General features: G+C 35.7%; 2 protein-coding genes and 2 pseudogenes across 2 annotated transcripts; all 4 read left to right on the top strand.

The window, feature by feature from the left end:
* Positions 1-13,497: 13,497 nt before the first annotated feature.
* Positions 13,498-14,158, top strand: LOC136061072 (1-aminocyclopropane-1-carboxylate oxidase homolog; annotated as a pseudogene).
* A 2,045-nt stretch (positions 14,159-16,203) lies between these two features.
* On the top strand, positions 16,204-18,101 carry LOC136066784 (1-aminocyclopropane-1-carboxylate oxidase homolog 1-like). Its single transcript, XM_065771631.1, has 3 exons — positions 16,204-16,789; positions 16,897-17,218; positions 18,030-18,101. Exons 1-3 carry the CDS (start codon positions 16,242-16,244, stop codon positions 18,099-18,101), a joined length of 942 nt encoding a protein of 313 aa, XP_065627703.1. The 5' UTR covers positions 16,204-16,241.
* Positions 18,102-18,633: 532 nt separating this feature from the next.
* LOC111983718 (1-aminocyclopropane-1-carboxylate oxidase homolog 1-like) lies at positions 18,634-22,424 on the top strand. The gene is made up of 3 exons (XM_065771641.1): positions 18,634-19,219; positions 19,327-19,648; positions 22,167-22,424. Exons 1-3 carry the CDS (start codon positions 18,672-18,674, stop codon positions 22,410-22,412), a joined length of 1,116 nt encoding a protein of 371 aa, XP_065627713.1. The 5' UTR covers positions 18,634-18,671; the 3' UTR covers positions 22,413-22,424.
* A 4-nt stretch (positions 22,425-22,428) lies between these two features.
* On the top strand, positions 22,429-23,302 carry LOC112012436 (1-aminocyclopropane-1-carboxylate oxidase homolog 9-like; annotated as a pseudogene).
* Positions 23,303-24,107: the final 805 nt, after the last annotated feature.

Below are 24,107 nucleotides of genomic sequence, written 5' to 3'. Positions count from 1 at the left end.
CCCAAAAGGAAATCCAAGTATAGAGGCAAAGAATCCTCTGAGCACCCTCATAGGAAGAAAACTTCATCCAAGTATTATAGAAAGCAGAAGTATAGCAAAGATGATTTCTATAAGAAAGGAAAGTCCAAGTCCACAGGAAAGTTCATACCCAAAGCATTTGGAAAATGCTTCAACTGTGGAAAAGAGGTCATTTCAGAAAAGAGTGTAAAATAAGCCAAAACCCTTATCAATACCCTATTAGTGACCAAGCAGGTAAAGATGAAATCTTTAAGCTCCTAGAACTCAACCACTCAAATAGTGAGTCTTTTAGTAGTGAGATTCGTCAGATCTACCAGTCATCCTCTGAACCCTTAGAGCTTCTTCAGCACCTCTAGTGGCCCGGATGAACCCATAGCTTGCATGGATAGTTGTTGTAGGAACAAAACCCTCAACGTTCTTTCTAAGCAAGAAGAACTCCTCTTAGATCTCATAGAACAGATCGAAGACCCAGTCATCAAAGCCTAGAAGCTTATAGAGTTTAAGAGAACCTTAGTTAAGGAAACTAGTAAACCCGAAACTAAGTTTCAGAACCCAAAGTTGATTTGGAACAAATCTAAAAAGATTTACCAAATCCAAGAAGGAAGTTACAGTCAACGACCGTCAAAAGGAAATCAAGGAAACCAAGTCTGAGGTTAGAACTCTTAAGCAAGAGCTTACCATCCTTAGAGTTGATCACAATTTCCTTGATCAAAGATTAAAGAATTTGGAAAGTAATTCTCACCAAGGCAATGAGGAAGGAACCTCATTTCAAAACCCTTGGATGAAGAAGGTGAAGATACAGTTAATCCAACTGCTGATATGGTTCAAGACCCTGTCCATCCAATGACAAGTTCTTAGTAGCCATTAGTAGGATTAATTTCCAGAAATGGCATTCCAAAGTCAGGATTGTTATCAGCAAAGAGTTTGAATTCGAGACCATGCCTTAATGGATTCAGGTGTGATCTCAACTGCATTCAGGAAGGAATCATTCCCATTAAGTACTTAGAAAAACTAGAAAAGGTTAAGTTCTCGAGTGGTGGTAAAATGCAGATTGAATTCAAAATACCCAAAGCCCATGTGTGCTAGGACAACGCATGTTTCAAAGCACATTTGTCCTTGTCAAGAACATGACAGATAGAGTGATATTAGGAAATCCCTTTATGTGTTTGTTATACCCTTTCACCACGGATAGTGAAGGAATCACTACCCATCCTTTTGGCCAACCTGTTAAGTTTAAGTTTCTTAGGAGCCCTGAACCTAGAGATATCAGCACTCTCCAGGAAATAGCTTCTCTAAGACCCTTAACCTTATCCATGCCAAACTCACCAACTTAATTACCTCCAGGATGATTTGAAATACAAGAAGGTTGAAGAACAACTAGCTTGTAAAAATACCCAAGAAGAGATCAGGAAGTTCGAAGAGAAACTAGACAGGAGTTGTTCTGATCTACCAAAGCTTTCTGGCATAGGAAGAGGCATGAGGTTGCTTTCCCTTATGTCAAAGATTTCCAGAAAAGGACATCCCAACCAAAGCTCGACCTATCCAAATGAACCAAGAACTGACGGATACTTGAGAGCAGAAATTGAGGATCTCCTTAGAAAGGGAATCATCAGGAATTCTAGGTCCCCTTGGTCCTGTTCAGCCTTTTATGTCCAAAAAAATGCTGAAATAGAAAGAGGTTCCTAGATTAGTCATAAATTACAAGCCCCTTAACAAGGTCTTAGCATGGATTAGATACCCTATTCCAAACAAAAAGGACTTAGTTAACAGGCTTAGCAAAGCAGTGGTTTTCAGTAAGTTTGACATGAAGAGTGGTTTTTGGCAGATACAAATCACAGAGTCTGATAGGTATAAGACAGCCTTCACCACACCCTTTGGCCATTACGAATGGAATGTAATGCCCTTTGGACTAAAAAATGCACCTTCTGAATTCCAGAACATCATGAATGAGATTTTTAATCCATTCTCCAGTCACATCATTGTGTACATTGATGATGTACTCATTTTCTCAGAAACCTGAACCAACACTGGAAACACTTGAGAACATTTTTTAATATTATCAAGTTCAATGGTCTTGTTGTTTCAGCCCCAAAAATTAAATTTTCCAAACTAAAGTTCGATTCTTAGGCTTTGATATCCACCAGGTGTCATCAAACCCATAGATAGAGCTATCTCGTTTGATGATAAGTTTCCAGATGAAATCCTAGATAAAACTCAGCTTCAAAGGTTTCTAGGATCTCTCAACTACATAGCTGATTTCTATCAAAATCTCAGGCAGCAATGCAAACCCCTTTTTGATAGACTTCGCGCTAATCCTCCTCCTTGGACCTCAAATCATACTACCATTGTCCAAGCAACCAAAAAATATGTCAAGTCTCTCCCTTGTTTAGGAATTCCATAGAAAATTCCTTCAAGATTGTCTAGACTGATGCCTCTAACATTGGTTATGGTGTATTCTCCTTCAGCGTGTTAGTCCCACTTCCCCTGAAAAATTGTTTGTTTCCATTCAGGAATTTGGACTCCCACACAACTCAATTATAGTACTATTAAAAAAGAAATTTTATCTATAGTACTATGCATTTCAAAATTTCAAAGTGATCTTTTGAACCAAAAGTTTTTACTCAGAATTGATTGTAAATCTGCAAAACATGTTTTAGTAAATATATATATATATATATTTACTCTATAATATGGCTCAAAGCATACTTTCAAACTGGAATCATGTTTATTGTGAAATATTCAAACATTAAAGAAAAATAAAACAATTGAATATCAATCATCACAAAAATGATAGAAGAACAAAATATATGTAATAAATGAAAGCTATATATTATTTAATTCCTTCTTGCTTCTTCAATCTTTTACTCATTAGTGAAAAAAAAAAAAAAAACTTTTTTATCTTTGTATCTAGGAATAGTAAATAAGAGCATAAATGGGGACAAAATCAAGAGAATACAAATTAACTAAAATAAGGATGAAACTCTTAACAAATAAAATCAGTTAACAAAAAGAGCATTGTTTGTTACATACATACTAGCTACAGATCCACGCAATGCACGAGAATAAATAATTATTTTTTATTGTAATATAATATATAATTTTCCCTAAAAATTTAACAATTTCTATTCGGTCCAATTCTGTCTACTTCGGTCCAATTAGGTCTAATTCGGTCTAATTTCGTTCACTCGGTCCAATTCGGTCCACTCGGCCAATTTTGGTCCCCTTCCTTGCATTTTAGACTAATTGGGCCTTAAGTTGATTCCTTTTGTAGGTTTTCTTTTCAAGTTTAGCTCAAAATTTCTTTTTTCTTTTTTTTTTTTCTCAATTTTTGGGTTAAAAGTATTAAATTATTATATTTGGGCTAAACTCTTTATTTTTGAGTTAAAAAATACAGAGAAAATAGGCATTAGAAATTAGAAATATGAACCCTATAAATGCAATAAAAATGATAAATGTTCAAAAGTCTTATTTGGTCCATTTTATCATCTTCGTTCCAATTTTGTCCTATTCAATCCATATGGTTGTACTCAGTCCATTAAGTCCTATTTAGTCAATTCTATCCACTAAAGCTCTACTCAGTCCATTCGGGCATATTCAGTCTACTTAGGTCTTATTCCACATTGGTCCTATTCGGTCCATTCTATCCATTTTGGTCCTATTTGATCCATTCTATCCACTCTAGTCTTATTCAATCCATTCTATCCACTTTAGTGCAATTTGGTATACTTTGGTTCTATTTAGTCCATTTTGGTTCCATTCGGTCCACATTGATTTTATTCGGTCCATTTTGTCCACTTTAGTCCTATTTAGTTCACGTTGGTCCACTTTAGTCTAATTTGGTCCTTGTTCGGTCTATTTTGTCTACTTTGCTCCTAATCTGTCCATTCTTATTCAGTCCTATTAGGTCCACTTTGGTCCTATTCAGTCTACTTCGGTCCTATTTGGTCCGCCTTGTTCTTATTCGGTCATAATCTGTCCATTCAGTCCACTTTATTCCACTTGGTCCAATTTGGTCAACTTCAATCTATTTTTGTGTAGTTACATAATGGGAAAGGACATGTTTGGGTTGAAAGTACTTATTCTAAATCCAAATTTATTAAAATATCTAAAATCTTAAGCACAGTGGTTATTATTGCTACGATTTTGTTAAACTACATTAACGTAGCAGTTTAGTCTACTTCGGTACAGCTAAATTTAAGTGAAAGTCTTTCTAAACATAAAGGCTATTGTTAGGGTCATATTTTGTGTTATTGGCTAATCTTTTGACAAAATGTACTTTACTTGTAATTGGGTAGATCTAAAATGGGTTTAGTACCTTAAGAAACATGTTGTTTAAGTCAAGTATTAAAGACATGACGATTGGTCCAAAAAACTAGTGAGGAAAAGCTGTTTATTAAGTCTTAGCAAATAGCTTAAGAGATGCTTGCTATCGAGACTTAATGTGAAGCTTGATAGATAGCTTGACAGCAGCTCGGTCTATCGAGAATTACGATTTCAGAATTTCTAGATCTGAAATTCAGCCCAGTCTTGTGTATTTGTTTGGGGTTTCTTTTCATACAACCCTAGACATATATAAGGCTTACTTTAAAGGCCGTCACACACAGATTTAGAGACAAAAAGAGACATATATTCTCTATGTGAAGCTATTGCGTTTGTACACCATAGGATTTTGTAATTGAGTGCTTCTAGATCTTTATTGTTGATGAAGTGAAGAACTTTGTAGCCAACAACATCTATTCAAGTTGCTGGAGTCAGTCACGTACTTGGGATCCGTGCAAAGGGTTAGTCACAAATTGGAGGTTTGTGCATCAAGGGAATGAAGGCTACTACAAGATCAAGTCTAATTGGGTATTGGAGCAAATGTTTAACTGTAGGTTGGTATTTCGGGATTGGCCAAGGATAGTTGGTAAGATTTCTTATACTTGTAACCACTTGATTATTGATTAATGGATTCTTAAGAGTGATGACCTTAAAATCATTCGGTGAGGTTTTTGCCTTGCAAGGTTATCCCTATTTGTCAACAAATCACTGTGTTAAATTTATTTTTCGCTGCACTTAGTTTTTTGGTGATTGTCGATGCTTGGCCTTGAAAACGGTAGCAGAAAAACCGCCACCGTCGTCGGGCCTTCGTTTCATCACCCGCCGTGGCGACACTCCCGTGTGCGTGCAGGGGCCCATTGGAGGCCCCTTCTTGATTAGTGATTAGGTGTGCACATGTGTAACAGTGTATGGTGTGGTTAGGCTCCAAGTGCTCTCTCTTTCGGTGGAGGAAGGTAGGTCTACCTTTGGCGTTGTGGTAGGATTATAAGCCAAATTTAAGGGATTACCAAAGATAAGTGAAGTTGCCACCAGTCATTGGGTTTTTCTAAGGTGTGATTGGTTACTTATTTCTAGTTGATTTTATTACCAATCCTAGGCTAAGAAAAATGGCATTTTTCCTAATCTAATGTGAATGGAAAAATATCTTGATTCTTGAGTTCGGAAGTTTCGTTATGTGTGGGGAATGTGTTAGGCACCCTACAACGCTTGTTTAAGGACAGTCCTTTATTTTGATAAAATCTTAATTTTTGGATATTGACAATAAAAACATAATTTTAACATTGGCTTTTGGGGCTTAACATGCATGGGTGCTTTGAGGTTTGGCTTTGTGAGGGTCCTTTTTTGGACAACACCTAGGCCCAAGTAGAAACGAGGACTTTAGGCCTTCTTACTTGTTGTTTTAAGGGTCTGGGCTTGGTTTACCGTAGCTAAATGGACTGATTACGAACCAGATGGTGCATAGAGTAGGAATCCTACAACACATACGTACTAGCAAACAAGAAATATATGCATTGAATAGCAAGAAACAATAAAGAGGCAATGCGTTAGAGAAAGACAAAAAATAAACGTTAAAGGTCCTTAAGATACTGTGAAATATTTCATTAATTTTTCAATTATGTAATACATCATGCTCACTAGGATGTATCACAAGGTCCAAATAAGTTCAAAAATTACAAACTTAGATGGCTTTTCAGGTCTCTATGACTTGCAAAGTTTGAATCCCTTTGAATCTAAGTGTGTTCTCTAGTAGCTGTTTGAGGATACCGGGCGGTATTTCCGTCTCTTTTCTTACTTTCTTTGAATTCTAACAAAGTTTTTCTCAATGATTCTATTTTACTTCATTGTTGCTGAATGCCCCCCTATTGTTAGCTGCTTCCCTCTTTTATAGTGTCATCTTAGGGTTTTTGAGGTACCACTGATTCCCCCCATTTGTTCCATTGGGTACCAGAACCAATGTTGTGCCAGCAACATTTGTGGCTGATTCTTTCTTTATTTCTCATAATTTTATTCTTTTGGTGTTTTTTCCTTAAAAGTCTCCTGCTGTCTTTCCGTTCTAGTATGTCTTGAAGAGCTAACCTTGGGTTTTTTCTCCTTTCAAGGCTTCTAGTTCCCATCTTTTCAGACTCAACTTTTGGCTATCTTTCCCTTTGTCATTTTTTCCAAGTGAGCTAATTCCTTCCTATTAGGTTGAAAGTTTCCTAGCCACTTCCTTTGATGGTTCTTCTTTTTGGGTTCCTCGAGATACCAGCACCTTGTTCATGAATTGTTGGTTCCCAAGTTTTGTGATTCCTTTCTGCATCATTGGGTGGCTAATAGGGACATATCTATTCTCGTTCCTTGTGTTTCTTGGCGTCCTCTTTGATCTGTCTTAATCCAACCTTGGCTTCGTTGCACATCCCGAGGATCCTAAGCTCCTGGCAGTCCTTAGGTATCCTGGCCCGAGTCATGCCACTGGGCTTCCCTAGCGATTTCATGACCTTGGTGGGCTGAAATTTTCTTCTTCCCTTCATTTCATGAGTTCTAAAGCTTACTCATACGTGGGTTTGGGTTCTTCCCTAGAACCTTAATGGATATTAGGCCTACCATCCTTTTTCTTTATTGCGGGCTCAAGTATACTTTTTTTATAGAGTTCAATTCTCTGTGCCATTTTGGGCCTTGGTGTAACTTCATGACTTTTTAGACCTTAACAAACTTTTGAATAGGTGTGGTCCCAATCTATGTTTTCCTAAGGCATTTAGGCAAAGTACCAGATTTTCACGGCGAAAATCCGGCAACATGTTACCCTACTTTCGTGGTGGAAATTAGGTATCGCTTCACCTTAGTTGGCACGGGCTGTGACAATTACACCGAAAGGGGCGAGCAGGTATATATATATATATACATACGTCATGCATAATGCAAGCACACAAAGCAGGAAAATAAATGCCTGCATCCTTGGAGCATGGCCCAAAATATAGGTACAGGAAAGTAAATAGGGATCACCATACTCTAGAGATGAGGACGAATGGTACGTGGCATGATATCCCTAATACAACCCATCTAAGAGAGAAAGGGAAGAAGGAGGAAGGGGTTTTAAAAGATTACATGACCAAAAGGGAGAGGCTGAACCCCTAAACCTAACTGAACGTAGCCACTTAGCTTATATCTACATGCTTGCATCCACGCCCTTTTTGCTTGCACCTAGGAGACCTTGCCCTAGATCCATATGTCCTCACTCCATGTGTGTACATGTAAAGGCAAAGACAAGAAACCAGTAGACAAGCAATGGAAGGAAAAGATGCAAAGTGCATATGAAGGAGGCATAAAGCAGATAAGCACGTTAGACATGGTAAGCAAAGCACAAGAAAGCAAGCAAATAAGCGAGAAGGAAAACAAGCAAGAAAGCAAACAAAAGGTGGTGTCCGCAAGGAACAAATGTAGGTTTCGATCGAATGTCCATAACTTAATTGTGTTGAAGCATGAACGACACACTAACAAGTACGACTCATGCATGGACATGTAAGCAAGCGTGTAAAGATGCATAGAAAGCCAACGGGAAGTACAAAAAAGCATGGTAAGCATATCATTACACGAACTGGAAGAGGGGATAGGTATGCACGAAGCAACCGGCATCATGGTGATGCATCCTAAATGGTAACATCCAAACAAGGCCTCATAGGCGTCGAATGTAACCACACAACCATAAACCCACTAAGGGCATCAAGCGTGGCAAAGCCTAGAACTAAAGAGGCTAACACAAGCATAAAGCATAGAAGCAAGCAAGCATAAACATGCAAATAGGATGATCCAAACCCTTTGATGTGGGCCTTGATGTATGAACAATGACAAAGACCATAGGGTCTAGATTGGGTCTTAACCATTAGGCTAAAACATAAGAAAATGCGATAAGAAGGAACGAAACACATGACATGACAAACAAGGTCTAGGCCTAAGCACATAAACAAGGCATGAAGCATGCAAGCACATGGAAGATAGCATAAAGCATGTAGAGAACATAGATCCAATCACATAGGCATGTGAAAACATAGCTCTAAACATATAGCCATGGAAATGTGCACGTAAACATGTAGAAACTTAGCACATAAACGTGGAAGAACATGAATCCAAGTTTATAAGCATGTGAAGATAAGGATCTAACCATATATCATGGATATAAACACATAAACCACATAGATCCAAGTAAGGTATAGCCAACAACATCATACAAGAATGTGAGTATGTAACCCTAACATCAACATAGAGCAAAAAGAGTAAAAAAAAAAAAAAAACATAGGAAAACGTGGCATATAACATAAGGCATGTGGGTCTAAACATATAAGGATGTATATCTAAGCATGAAACATGGCATAAGACATAAAAAGCGAGGAGATTTAGGCTAGAAGCACAAATAAAGTAAGCAACATGCTAAAGAAAGCAATGAATCATGTTATTAAAGCATAAAGGCAAAATAAATACTAGAAAAAAGATTTAGAAGGTTAGGGGTGTGGATAGTAACTAGAAAGCTACATCCACACCCCTAAACCCCAAATCCAAGATGTAGAATCAAGGAGAAGAAGATTGGGTATAAGAACAATATCTTGTGTTTTTGGTGAAGAGAGAAGAATTAAGAAACTTTGATATGTTTTTTGTGTGTTTTTTGTGTTTGGAAGAGAGGAAAAATGTGTAGAAGACGTTTAGGCAGAGAGCAGAACCAAGGGAGACCTCTTTTTTTTGTCTGAAGGGTGCTTGGGGCCTTTTATGGCCCCGGCACGCCATTCAAGGCTGTGGCCCTTCAAGGGCCACCACCTCCAAATGGCCATGGATTGGGTTGATCTTGACACCCCTAGAATTATTTTTACTTTCAGTTCCTGAAAAGGTATGGATCTTAAAAATCCAACGGTTAGATCGAAAGTTATGGCTCTCGAAAGTTAGTGGTGCATCAATTGGTGCGTTATCCTAGTTTTTGTGATATCTTGGCCGTTCTAACTCCGATTACGACCCATGAATAGTCATTAGAATGAGAATTTGATAATCTTCGCAATGACTTTGGTTCTAACTCGTTCTGACAACTGGATCAAAATTAGGCTTTTTTGGCCCACCCGAGATCAACTTCGGGTCAAATTTAGTCAAACTTGGTTAAAGTAGCCAAAAATATCCTAGAAGCTTGGGTTTGATAAAAAACCATGAAAAGTGTTGTTTTGTGAGGTTGATAAAAAACCATGAAAAGTGTTGTTTTGTGAGGACTTTGACATTGTTTGACCTTTAGTCAACTTTAGGTCGACTAAGGGCATTTTGATCATTTTAGCTGAAAAAGGCATTTTGGTTGCTTTAATGTCCGAACGGGTTGTGCCACATCATTCTCGATGTTGTCATGGCCCCGTGGAGAGAAAATAATATTTTTGGATTTTTCAAGGTCTAGCACGCAAATCGAGGGCAGACAAAATACGGTATCAACAACGATTTGTTGGTTCCTTTACATTTTGCATACAAATTGAACTTAATTAATCAACTTGGGTAATTGAATAATTAACAGGAGTCAAGCCATCTTAACCTAATAGCTACGAATATACAAATGTAATCTTTAAGATAGTTATTCATTTGTTTTAACGTCATTACTTTTAAATGAATTGCATGCAGTGGATTATACTTTCAAGAAAAATAAATATATGTATGTATGTATAATTTTTATTTAAATAAATTTTTCATTCTCTTAAAAGAGATTATCACGATAATTAAAACTCATATCAAATTTATACTGAATATATATAATTTATTCTCTAAATTTTATTAGAGAGAGAGAGAGAGAGAGAGAGAGAGAGAGTACTTGTGATGAAGAACTGAAAAATACAATACCAAAATGTATGAACCAAAATAGAGTTTTAAAAATCACAATGATTCATCAATAAGTAGAGTTGTAAAAAAGAATAAAAAATCAAGAGAAAGAAAATAACCATTTTTCAAGAGAGAATGTGAGAGAATAATAAGAAATTTGTAGAAATTAATATGAGAAGAAAAAAAGGTAAAAATAAAACATATAGTAATAACATCAAATTATTCAAGTCATGTTATGTAATAAATAACATAATATTATTATATACTAATTTTTTTTTAAAGGAAAATTATTATATACTATCTTTATAATGCAATATGATAACATTGATGAAATCAAAAACAATAAAAAAGATAACAACTTAAAGACAAAATTTAATCACATCAACCCAAAGTAGAGTTCCAAATAATACAAAATTCATCAAACTAAAGTAGAGATGCAAGAAAAAAAAATCCACCAAAAATGAAAAAAAAAAATAGAGAGAGAGAGAGAGAGAGAGAGAGAGAGAGAGAGAGAGAGAGAGAGAGAGCATTTTGTGTGTGAGAAAACTATGTATAGAATGGGAAAGAGATTTGTAAATTTATAGTAGGAGGAAGGGAATAAGAAAAACAAAAATTATAGGAAGATAAAAGGATAGAGAAAAAGTGATACTATGATATATAGTAGTGGAGAGATGAAAAAAGAAGGGAAAAGTTAGATAAAGTATAACAATTGAGAAATTAATAAGAAAAGAGAGAGTTTAAAATAAGAGAGAGAATATTAAAAATGGGGGGATAATGTGGCTGTTGATGTGACTCAACAGGAGTATAGTAAAAATAAATACTACACTTCAATTTATATATGTGTGTGTGTGTGTGTGTGTGTGTGTGTGTGTGCAGTTCTTTCCACACACAAAAATGTGTATACACATATTTGTAATAATTTTTAACCTAACAAAAATAACACTTTGTGTATGTAAATCCTTCAATTTGAGAACTTTCGTTGTCTTGCAGTTAATGCCCAACAAACTAAGTCAATTCCATCCATTTACCAGGTTGAAAATAGCAATGATATAACCATATCAACTTATTAAATTTGACTTGAAGATATAGCTTATTATAAAAAAGGGCCCCCTCTTTTTCTTCCAACCTCAAAAGTGTCAAATGAGGATCAACAAATAGATTTTGGACAATAATGAAAATCCACAACAACATAAACAGATCAAAGAAAAAAATTGAAGCAAACTTGAATTTAGCTTTAGGAAACTTGTCAAACACTTTGTGGGTGACGAGGCTGGATTCATTTCATATATATGCGATGCCCTAAAAGTCTTTAACTTTTGTATTAAGATAAGGTGAGTAATGAGTACGCTCAATAATGCTCAACATGGAGGCTTTTACCAAACTCATTATTAGAGCATTCGCATCAGCTCATGTAAAATTTGTGTCTATTTTACACATAAAAACCTACTTTTTCTATTTTACACATTCACTTTTACAATTCGCCCACATCAGTTCATCTATTTTATCCCCTCTTCTATTTAAATAATAAAATTTTTCAATTATTTTATTATTTCCCACGCACCTACCCTTTTATATGTGCTCTGTCTCTCTGTCTCTCTCTCTCTCTTTCTCTCTTTCCATTTTTTCTGATTCTATTTCTCTATACCCATCTATCTCTCACGGTCTCCCTCTCAGTCTATCTCGATCTCCCTCTCGTATCTCTCCCGGTATCCCTCTCGGTCTATCTCTCTCGGTCTCCCTCTCGGTCTATCTCTCTATAGCCATCTCCGATCACAAGCTCTATCCGATCCACAACTCCGATCTCCCTAACTCCGATCCACGAGCTCCGGCGATCCACGCTTCACCAGCGATCCAGATCCTCTCTTCATTGGCCGCTCCACACTTCACCGGCCGACCCACGAGCTCCGGCGACCCAGATCGCTCCGATAAGCACCGATATCTCTGTCCATTTGGGTTTGTTTGTGTGTGTGTGTGTTTGTGTGTGGGTTTGTTTGGGTTCATTTTCAGTTGATTCTGGCGCGCTGGATGTTGGGGAAGAGAGGTAGGAGATGAGCGTCAGTTAGAGAGGAGGGAGAAAAAATTATTAAAAAATTAAATACACGAGCTACAGTGCTCGTGTAAATATACACGGGTACTGTAGCTCGTTGATAAATTTCCACAAGTTTACATGATTTTAAAAGGATTGATGTGGAGTGTTTTTTGGTTCAAAATGTGTAAAAGTGATCAAAATGTGTATTTTACACATATATACCAGAGTTGATGCGAATGCTCTTAGTCCTAATCGATGGTATCTCCCTATTTATGCACTTTAGCGCATGGGGCCTGGGGGTATGTTGGAACTCGGTTCCAGCCCAAGAAGGGAGGTTGAGGAGAGATATATTTAGTAATTATATATTTCTTAACAAATTAAAAAATACAAATAAAAAATGAGAGGAGGCTTTTGATAAAAATACTATTTTTGCGAAGATTATTTGCATCAGCTTGACAAGTGAAATGTCCCTTGCATCTTACCTAACGTCACTAACATAATTTACGGCAGGCAATGCATATATATATGCACCGTGCAATAGGAAGCCTTTGACATCATTAAACGTATCATTTTATTCAACAATAAGTAAATATATCCCTCGCAAATAAACGTGCCTAAATTGTGTCCAAATATATAGTTGTGGATTTGTATAAATGAGATCATTTTTTTTTTTTTTGTCTTACTTTGAATATCTATTTTTGTACGTATTCAGGATAATGTTTTGAAAACAGACTATCAACCAGAAAACTTCACCGTTCTGCTCATTCATTGCACATTTCCGTGATGAAAAAGTCAAGTTAGAAAAAACAATTTACAAAGAGCAATTATTTAGAAAGCAACCAGGAAGAAAATATTGAAAAGCTAGACTGATCCAGGTTTTAGGCAATGAACCTACACTAGTTGCGCAACCGTTTCCTCATTAACAATGATATTTATCTGTGATCTTTGGAATTAATGACATTTTCTGTTCAACATATATTATTATTATTATTATTATTGTAAATGTCTAGGCCAAAGTCTAAAGATGTGGTATACCATACATCAAAATGCATGTTTCCTTTCTTTCATATAGATGTGGGCCCCATATATGTAGAGTCCACCTTCATGTGAAAACAAAGAAATATACATCTATCAGATGGTGCATTTTCTCAAGTCTAAGAGTGAATATCTCTATTGGCCTTTTCGTAAGTTATCTTTTACATGCATTTTTATAATCATAGATATCGTATCTACCAGTTCAGTCAACAAAGGCATCGATCTATCTTGTACCATTCTTTTGCTTATATATATGATCACTTCCAACCCCTCAAATTGTAAGTAATTCCATTTTGACAATCCAGATTCCACCACCTTTAGGATGGATCTCACTTCTAGTGTAGGAAATAAACTTGTTCCTGGAGATGAATTGGGCTATGACAGAGCCAAGGAAGTGAAGGAGTTTGATGATACAAAAGCTGGAGTTAAAGGACTAGTGGACACCAAGGTCCCAAGGTTCCTCATCCATCCACCAGAGAGCCTTCCAAATCCAATGCTATCTCCAGCTACTGCCCACTTCCAAGTTCCAGTGATTGATCTCCAAGGCTTTGAACAAAGTTGCCGGAGGATGGAGATCGTTGATCAAATACGTCAAGCATCAGAAACATGGGGCTTCTTTCAAATGATTAATCATGGAGTTCCAGTTAATGCTATGGACAAAATGTTTGAAGCAGTTCAACAATTCCCTGAGCAACCAAAGGAAGAGAAGATAAAGTGATACTCACGTGATCTCAAGCAACCAGTTAAGTACTACAGCAATATGTATCTCCTAGTGTCCAAAGCAGCAAGTTGGAGGGATCCAATTTCATTTGATTTCAAATATGGTCCCCTAAACCTTGAAGCACTTCCCCTAGCATGCAGCTACTAATAATACTTCTAGCTAGTGAAAATGAATGCAAAAATACATGTAATATATTTATACCGTCTATGTTATATGATTTATATCTTATATGTGTCTTAATTTTCAGGGAGTCTGTAAGCGATTATTGGAAACACATGATTGAACTATCCAAGGCACTAAAAGAATTACTATCTGAAGCTTTGGGGCTTAGCACTGACTACCTAGCAAACATAGAATGCATGAAATCTGAATTGTTTGTGTGCCACTATTACCCGGCTTGTCCTGAACCAGACTTGACCCTTGGCACAATAAAGCATTCAGATCCATCCTCTCTAACTACACTCTTGCAAGACAATATTGGTGGCCTGCAGGTTCTCCATCAAGATCATTGGGTTGACGTTCCTCCAGTGCACGTAGATATATAAATATTGGAGACACGTCTTGCTCATTATGTGGCATGGAAGAAGAGACTTGTCTCCATTTATTTGTTATGTGCCCATTGACTAAAGCTATTTGGTTCAACAGCCATTGGGGGTTTAGATTTGATGGTTTGGGCCTCTCCTCCTCCTCCCAATTCATTCAAACATTAATCTCCCCTCCGGATACAGTTGGGTTGAATTCAACTAACAAGGCAGAATTTTTATTATTCGGTGCAGTGATATGCGATGAGGTCTGGAAGTTAAGAAACCAAGTTCAATTTGCGGGAGGTTCTCCAAATTTGGATGGGACCTTACTAAAGATTTCCAGATCTGTTGCTGAGTTTTGGAAGGTTCTTGATATCCTGATGGGGTCAACAAGCAATAGGATTCATTCAGCTTGGTCTAATCCAGATAGGGACACTATTAAGATCAATGTAGATGCTGCTTGCAATTCTGTGAGTTCATCTATTGCTGCTGTAGCTAGAGATTGGAGAGGGGAAGTAGTGTTTGCTTGTTCTAAAAGAGTGAACACCACTCTCCCTCTCCAAGCAGAGGCTGAGGCTATTATCTGGGCCCTCATCTTGGCAGCAAACTTGGATGTCGACTCCATTTCCATCGAAAGTGACTCAAAGTCCTGCATTGATGCACTGAGTTGTCCTAACCCGGGTGTTCCTTGGAGAATAAAAACCATCTGTTCTGATGTTTTAGCCTTAAAGTTGAATTTCTCAATTTGTAGATTCAGTTGGGTGGCTAGAGAAGCAAATGTTGCTACTCATGTTTTAGCCAAGTGGTCTTTGTCAAACAACTACTTTGGCTCTTTTGATGTGAGTCTGGGGCCGCATTGCTTTGTTTCTGTTATTAGAGCTGAGGCTCCTTCTTTGTCTGTGTAGTTCTGTTTTTTGTTTAATAAAATTGCTGGTTCATCAAAAAAAAAATATGCACCGTGCAATAGGAAGCCTTTGACATCATTAAACGTATCATTTTATTCAACAATAAGTAAATATATCCCTCGCAAATAAACGTGCCTAAATTGTGTCCAAATATATAGTTGTGGATTTGTATAAATGAGATCATTTTTTTTTTTTTTTTGGTCTTACTTTGAATATCTATTTTTGTACGTATTCAGGATAATGTTTTGAAAACAGACTATCAACCAGAAAACTTCACCGTTCTGCTCATTCATTGCACATTTCCGTGATGAAAAAGTCAAGTTAGAAAAAACAATTTACAAAGAGCAATTATTTAGAAAGCAACTAGGAAGAAAATATTGAAAAGCTAGACTGATCCAGGTTTTAGGCAATGAACCTACACTAGTTGCGCAAGCGTTTCCTCATTAACAATGATATTTATCTGTGATCTTTGGAATTAATGACATTTTCTGTTCAACATATATTATTATTATTATTATTGTAAATGTCTAGGCCAAAGTCTAAAGATGTGGTATACCATACATCAAAATGCATGTTTCCTTTCTTTCATATGGATGTGGGCCTCATATATGTAGAGTCCACCTTCATGTGAGAGCAAAGAAATATACATCTATCAGATGGTGCATTTTCTCAAGTCTAAGAGTGAATATCTCTATTGGCCTTTTTGTAAGTTATCTTTTACATGCATTTTTATAATCATAGATATCGTATCTATCAGTTCAGTGAACAAAGGCATCGATCTATCTTGTACCATTCTTTTGCTTATATATATGATCACTTCCAACCCCTCAAATTGTAAGTAATTCCATTTTGACAATCCAGATTCCACCACCTTTAGGATGGATCTCACTTCTAGTGTAGGAAATAAACTTGTTCCTGGAGATGAATTGGGCTATGACAGAGCCAAGGAAGTGAAGGAATTTGATGATACAAAAGCTGGAGTTAAAGGACTAGTGGACTCTGGAGTGACCAAGGTCCCAAGGTTCCTCATCCATCCACCAGAGAGCCTTCCAAATCCAATGCTATCTCCAGCTACTGCCCACTTCCAAGTTCCAGTGATTGATCTCCAAGGCTTTGAACAAAGTTGCCGGAGGATGGAGATCGTTGATCAAATACGTAAAGCATCAGAAACATGGGGCTTCTTTCAAATGATTAATCATGGAGTTCCAGTTAGTGCTATGGACAAAATGTTTGAAGCAGTTCAACAATTCCATGAGCAACCAGAGGAAGAGAAGATAAAGTGGTACTCACGTGATCTCAAGCAACCAGTTAAGTACTACAGCAATATGGATCTCCTAGTGTCCAACGCAGCAAGTTGGAGGGATTCAATTTCATTTGATTTCAAATATGGTCCCCTAAACCTTGAAGTACTTCCCCTAGCATGCAGGTACTAATAATACTTCTAGCTAGTGAAAATGAATGCAAAAATACATGTAATATATTTATACTGTCTATGTTATATGATTTATATCTTATATGTGTCTTAATTTTCAGGGAGTCTGTAAGCGATTATTGGAAACACATGATTGAACTATCCAAGGCACTAAAAGAATTACTATCTGAAGCTTTGGGGCTTAGCACTGACTACCTAGCAAACATAGAATGCATGAAATCTGAATTGTTTGTGTGCCACTATTACCCGGCTTGTCCTGAACCAGACTTGACCCTTGGCACAATAAAGCATTCAGATCCATCCTCTCTAACTATACTCTTGCAAGACAATATTGGTGGTCTGCAGGTTCTCCATCAAGATCATTGGGTTAACGTTCCTCCAGTGCACGGAGCATTAGTAGTCAACATTGGTGACCTTCTGCAGGTAGAAACTATAGTTCTGTTCACATATTTCTTTTTCCGTCTTTATTCAGTCGTGTGCCATGCAAATGGGATGTGTAAGAAAAATGAGAAGTGCTAAGCCTAAATGAAGGAAAATATATCATTCCAAAAAATCACAGGTTGAACTCTCTGAGATTTCACCAAATCACACCGTTCTCCATGTCTTGAATTAGAAATCTATTTTTTAAAATATATATTTCAATAGTTACAATAATAGGAAATATGGAATTTAAACTCTATTTCTCCTCATAAAAGAATGGGGAAAAAATCACCGATCTACAAGGCTTTAGGCATTATATATCAACTTTTATCAATTTGAAATTTTCCATTCCTCGCTCAACCTCAAAACACTTATGTCCATCAAATAAACTAATGAATTCTTTACTATATTCCTTCCTTATCTTCAATTGGAGACCAACTTTTATAAAATAAAATAAAAAATTCTATAGTTGCAACGATAAGAGAGAGGAGATTTGAATTTTGATTTTCTCATAAAAAGAGTAGATAATATCACCAAGCTACTAGACTGTTGGCATTAGATACAAACTTCTATCAAATTGAAAAATATCATTCCTTGGTCAATCTCAAAATACCTATGTCCACCAAAAAACCTGAAGATTAATTCTTTTGATAAAAAAGAAATAAATTCAAAAAAAATGGTTAACATGTGTAAGATACTACTTCTACCTTTAACTTCTATCAAATTGAAAAATATTATTCCTTAGTCAATCTCAAAACACTTACTTTTTTTTTTTTTTGTCTTACTTTGAATATCTATTTTTGTACGTATTCAGGATAATGTTTTGAAAACAGACTATCAACCAGAAAACTTCACCGTTCTGCTCATTCATTGCACATTTCCGTGATGAAAAAGTCAAGTTAGAAAAAACAATTTACAAAGAGCAATTATTTAGAAAGCAACTAGGAAGAAAATATTGAAAAGCTAGACTGATCCAGGTTTTAGGCAATGAACCTACACTAGTTGCGCAAGCGTTTCCTCATTAACAATGATATTTATCTGTGATCTTTGGAATTAATGACATTTTCTGTTCAACATATATTATTATTATTATTATTGTAAATGTCTAGGCCAAAGTCTAAAGATGTGGTATACCATACATCAAAATGCATGTTTCCTTTCTTTCATATGGATGTGGGCCTCATATATGTAGAGTCCACCTTCATGTGAGAGCAAAGAAATATACATCTATCAGATGGTGCATTTTCTCAAGTCTAAGAGTGAATATCTCTATTGGCCTTTTTGTAAGTTATCTTTTACATGCATTTTTATAATCATAGATATCGTATCTATCAGTTCAGTGAACAAAGGCATCGATCTATCTTGTACCATTCTTTTGCTTATATATATGATCACTTCCAACCCCTCAAATTGTAAGTAATTCCATTTTGACAATCCAGATTCCACCACCTTTAGGATGGATCTCACTTCTAGTGTAGGAAATAAACTTGTTCCTGGAGATGAATTGGGCTATGACAGAGCCAAGGAAGTGAAGGAATTTGATGATACAAAAGCTGGAGTTAAAGGACTAGTGGACTCTGGAGTGACCAAGGTCCCAAGGTTCCTCATCCATCCACCAGAGAGCCTTCCAAATCCAATGCTATCTCCAGCTACTGCCCACTTCCAAGTTCCAGTGATTGATCTCCAAGGCTTTGAACAAAGTTGCCGGAGGATGGAGATCGTTGATCAAATACGTAAAGCATCAGAAACATGGGGCTTCTTTCAAATGATTAATCATGGAGTTCCAGTTAGTGCTATGGACAAAATGTTTGAAGCAGTTCAACAATTCCATGAGCAACCAGAGGAAGAGAAGATAAAGTGGTACTCACGTGATCTCAAGCAACCAGTTAAGTACTACAGCAATATGGATCTCCTAGTGTCCAACGCAGCAAGTTGGAGGGATTCAATTTCATTTGATTTCAAATATGGTCCCCTAAACCTTGAAGTACTTCCCCTAGCATGCAGGTACTAATAATACTTCTAGCTAGTGAAAATGAATGCAAAAATACATGTAATATATTTATACTGTCTATGTTATATGATTTATATCTTATATGTGTCTTAATTTTCAGGGAGTCTGTAAGCGATTATTGGAAACACATGATTGAACTATCCAAGGCACTAAAAGAATTACTATCTGAAGCTTTGGGGCTTAGCACTGACTACCTAGCAAACATAGAATGCATGAAATCTGAATTGTTTGTGTGCCACTATTACCCGGCTTGTCCTGAACCAGACTTGACCCTTGGCACAATAAAGCATTCAGATCCATCCTCTCTAACTACACTCTTGCAAGACAATATTGGTGGCCTGCAGGTTCTCCATCAAGATCATTGGGTTGACGTTCCTCCAGTGCACGGAGCATTGGTAGTCAACATTGGTGACCTTCTGCAGGTAGAAACTATAGTTCTGTTCACATATTTCTTTTTCCGTCTTTATTCAGTCGTGTGCCATGCAAATGGGATGTGTAAGAAAAATGAGAAGTGCTAAGCCTAAATGAAGGAAAATATATCATTCCAAAAAATCACAGGTTGAACTCTCTGAGATTTCACCAAATCACACCGTTCTCCATGTCTTGAATTAGAAATCTATTTTTTAAAATATATATTTCAATAGTTACAATAATAGGAAATATGGAATTTAAACTCTATTTCTCCTCATAAAAGAATGGGGAAAAAATCACCGATCTACAAGGCTTTAGGCATTATATATCAACTTTTATCAATTTGAAATTTTCCATTCCTCGCTCAACCTCAAAACACTTATGTCCATCAAATAAACTAATGAATTCTTTACTATATTCCTTCCTTATCTTCAATTGGAGACCAACTTTTATAAAATAAAATAAAAAATTCTATAGTTGCAACGATAAGAGAGAGGAGATTTGAATTTTGATTTTCTCATAAAAAGAGTAGATAATATCACCAAGCTACTAGACTGTTGGCATTAGATACAAACTTCTATCAAATTGAAAAATATCATTCCTTGGTCAATCTCAAAATACCTATGTCCACCAAAAAACCTGAAGATTAATTCTTTTGATAAAAAAGAAATAAATTCAAAAAAAATGGTTAACATGTGTAAGATACTACTTCTACCTTTAACTTCTATCAAATTGAAAAATATTATTCCTTAGTCAATCTCAAAACACTTACGTCCACCAAAAAACCTAAAGATTTATTCTTTTTTTGACATAAAGAAATAAATTGAAAAAATGGTTAACATGTGTTGGATACTATTTCTACCTTTATAAAGTACAATATATTTACGTTTAGTAACCATCCGGAAAATAACACTTTGGGAGACTCCAATTTAGTAGTTGAAATAACCTATAGGAACACCACTAAACTCAAAATGCTTTAACTCATTAGTTTAGAGCCAATTATGTTATATTAATCACTCAAATTATATATATATATATATATAAGCTAAAGTGTAGCATTTATTGTTTCTATACTTTTGATTTCTGTTGAACCACATCATCCACCTATTTCCAATACTTCCCTTCCATTTTAAATTATTTTTCTCCTTATTAAATTCTCACTTTACAATTATATTTCCACCAAAATTTACCCCCTTACTTTTACATTTTTATTTCCCTACTACTTTATACCTTAATGTTACAATTCTACCATTCCTTCATTTTTCTTTCATTTTGACTCTTTTTCTCCTCATTTTATTTATCATAAAAATTTGTTATTTTCTCTTCTATTCAATCTATATTTTTCTACACAAAAAAAGATTAATACTCTCTCCATCTCTCTCTCTCTCTCTCTGTCTCTCTCTCTCTCTCTCTCTCTCATTTTGTGGATTTTTAATTCTTTATTGCATCTCTACTTTAGGTTGATGAATTTTTTGGGTTGAACTCTATTTTGGAATGATGTGATTTGGCTGTGTTTCAATTTTTTATCTTTTTGCTTTTATTTTTAGATTTTATCATATGACATTATATAGTATATATATAATGATATGATGTTATTCTATTTCGTAAAATGGCTTGGATAACTTAGTGTTTACAACTATACATTTTCTTTTCAGTATTCTTCTACTCATCTTCTTCTATATAAATCTCTCTCTCTCTCTCTCTCTCTCTCTCTCTCTCTCTCTGTGGATTATTTATTCTTTCATGCAACTCTACTCTGAATTGATGATTTTTTGTGTTTTTTGTATCTTTACTTTTGGTTGATAGATTTTGGTGGTGTGTTTTTTGATCAGTTCCCCATCTTAGATATTTTTGGAAGTGAGAGTTTGTGTTTATATCAAAATAAAATCTACATGGCTATATATTTGAATATGTCTATCGATTATTTGAGTAATATCATTTGTAAATTTGTTATGAAGTTTGATTATCATGATAATTTACTTAAGAAAATGAGAAATTTAAATAATTAATTTGAAATAAAAAAAAATTTAGTTGTACCAAAAAGAAAAAAGGAAAATATAACACACAATAACAAAATTTTGAAAAATATAGATCACTTCAAAAAAGAATAATATTAGTCAAACACACTCAAGTTCTAAAAAAACACTCAAAATAATAGAATGATATATTTGTAGAGATAGAGAAATGGAAAATACTTTTAGAAATAGTTCAATTTTTTAATGAGAACAAACTATCTTCAATAAATTTTAGAAAATAAATTATATATTATACCACATTACAAAATAATTATATATTCTTATGCATTGTGTGAATTTGCATAATTTCTCCTCATAATACTTGAATTCTACATTATTAATTGGAATTCACCTAAATACTTTAAAAGAGAGGGTGCATACATCCGATAATATAATAGATTAAGGCAAATACTCTGCTTCAATACTTCTGCTATTAGTATATAGTATAATCCATTTTGCGTCATAGTCTTGTTCTCATTTTTTTTATTATTATTATTTTTTTAATAAATTGTAGCTAATCACAAACGACAAGTTCAGAAGTGTGGAGCATAGGGTACTGGCTGGACGTATTGGGCCCAGAATTTCAGCTGCATGCTTTCTCCATCCAAGTCCTGCACGAAAACTTGGGCCAATAAAGGAGTTTCTATCTGACAGCAACCCACCCATATACAGGGAAACTCAAATTAGTGAATACGTTGCTCACTATATATCAAAGGGACTGGAAGGAAACTCAGCCCTTACTCATTTTAAGCTTTTATAAACTATGCTAGCAATTAATAGTGACAAGGTCAAGGTTCCTCATCCATCCACCAGAGAGCCTTCCAGTGCTATCTCCAGCCACTACGCACTTCCACGTTCCAGTGATATGTCCAAGGCTTTGAACGAAGTTGCCGAAGGATGGAGATCGTTGATCAAGTTCGTAAAGCGTCAGAAATATGGGGCTTCTTCCAGATGATTAATCATGGAATTCCAGTTAGTGTTATAGCTAGACATGTTAGAAGCTGTGCGATAATTCCCTGAGCAACCAAGGAAGAGAAGATGGAGGGGGTACTCGCGTGATCAGAAGCAACAAGCTAAGTATTACTGCAACGGTGCTCTCTTAGTGTCCAAAGCAGCAGATTGGAGGGATTCAATTTTATTTGAATTCCAAGATGGTCCTCTAAACCCTGATGAACTTCCCCTAGTATGCAGGTACTAATAATACTACTACATGCAATATAATACACACACTATGTCTATGCAAAATTAGCTAACACTTTATTTTGTCTTATTTTTTAGGGAGGTTGTAATTGAATATGTGAAACAGATGATTGAACTAAGCAAGGCACTATCAGAATTACTATCAGAGGCTTTGGGCTGAGCAGTGAGTACCTAGAAAACATAGAATGCATGAAAGCAGAAACATTGGTGTGCCACTATTACTCGGCTAGTCCTGAACCCGACTTGACCCTTGGCGCAACAAAGCATTCAGACCCATCCTCTCCAACCATACTCTTGCAAGATAATATTGGTGGCCTGCAGGTCCTCCATCAAGATCATTGGGTTGACGTTCCTCCAGTGCACGGAACATTAGTAGTCAAGATTGGTGACTATATGCAGGTAGAGACTAGTTCTGTTCAAGCAAACTGGATGTGTATGAAAACTGATTAGTGCTAAGCCTAAATGCAGAAGAATATCATACCAAAAATATCATGGATTGAACATTCTGAGATTTCACCAAATCACACCGTTTTCCTTCCTTCTCTTGAATTAGATATCCAACTTTTAAAAAATTAAAACAAAAAATCATTAGTTATAACAATATGGGAGAGGGGATTTGAACTCTAATTCTCCTCATAAAAGAGATAGAAAAAAAAATCATCGGGCTACAAGACTTGAACTAGATATCAATTTCTATTGAACTGAAAATTGCCATTCCTTGGTCAACCTCAAAACATTTATGTCCACTAAATAAACTATTGAATTCTTCACTATTTTCCTTCTTTACAAAAAAAAAAAAAAAAAAACAAACAAAACAAAACAAACAAACAAACAATAGTTACAACAATAGGAGAGTTGGGATTTAAATTTTGGTTTTCCTCATAAAAGAGTAGATAATATCACCAAGGTTAAAGACTTTTGGCATTAGATACAAACTTCTATCAAATTGAAAATTGTCATTCCTCAATCAAACTCAAAACACTTATTTCCACTAAAAAGCCCAAAGAATTCTTTTGCTGATGTTGGGTTAAAATGGATTGGCCCCGGTTAATTAATTTAACTACCCAAGTTGATTTATTAGATCAAATTACATGCAAATCGTGGAGGCATCAACAAATTACCAAATAAACTAAGTGCAATGGAAATTAAATTGACACGGTGATATGTTGATGAATGGAGGAAACCTCTCGTAAGGCAAAACCCTATTGAATGAATTTCAGGTTAGCACTCCAAGAATCCACTAATTAAGAACAAG

This window comes from Quercus suber, unplaced genomic scaffold, assembly GCF_002906115.3.
Source record: "Quercus suber isolate HL8 unplaced genomic scaffold, Cork oak 2.0 scaffold_46, whole genome shotgun sequence".
Lineage (NCBI taxonomy): Eukaryota > Viridiplantae > Streptophyta > Magnoliopsida > Fagales > Fagaceae > Quercus > Quercus suber.
Note: the sequence above shows the minus strand (reverse complement) of the source record. Positions and strands in the feature narration are given on the sequence as shown.

Coding starts and splice junctions, on each gene's coding strand:
- LOC136066784 (XM_065771631.1), top strand. CDS start 16,242: ATGGATCTCACTTCTAGTGTAGGAAATAAACTTGTTCCTGGAGATGAA. Junction 16,790..16,896: donor GTACTTCCCCTAGCATGCAG/GTACTAATAATA, acceptor CTTAATTTTCAG/GGAGTCTGTAAGCGATTATT. Junction 17,219..18,029: donor ACATTGGTGACCTTCTGCAG/GTAGAAACTATA, acceptor GTACGTATTCAG/GATAATGTTTTGAAAACAGA.
- LOC111983718 (XM_065771641.1), top strand. CDS start 18,672: ATGGATCTCACTTCTAGTGTAGGAAATAAACTTGTTCCTGGAGATGAA. Junction 19,220..19,326: donor GTACTTCCCCTAGCATGCAG/GTACTAATAATA, acceptor CTTAATTTTCAG/GGAGTCTGTAAGCGATTATT. Junction 19,649..22,166: donor ACATTGGTGACCTTCTGCAG/GTAGAAACTATA, acceptor AATAAATTGTAG/CTAATCACAAACGACAAGTT.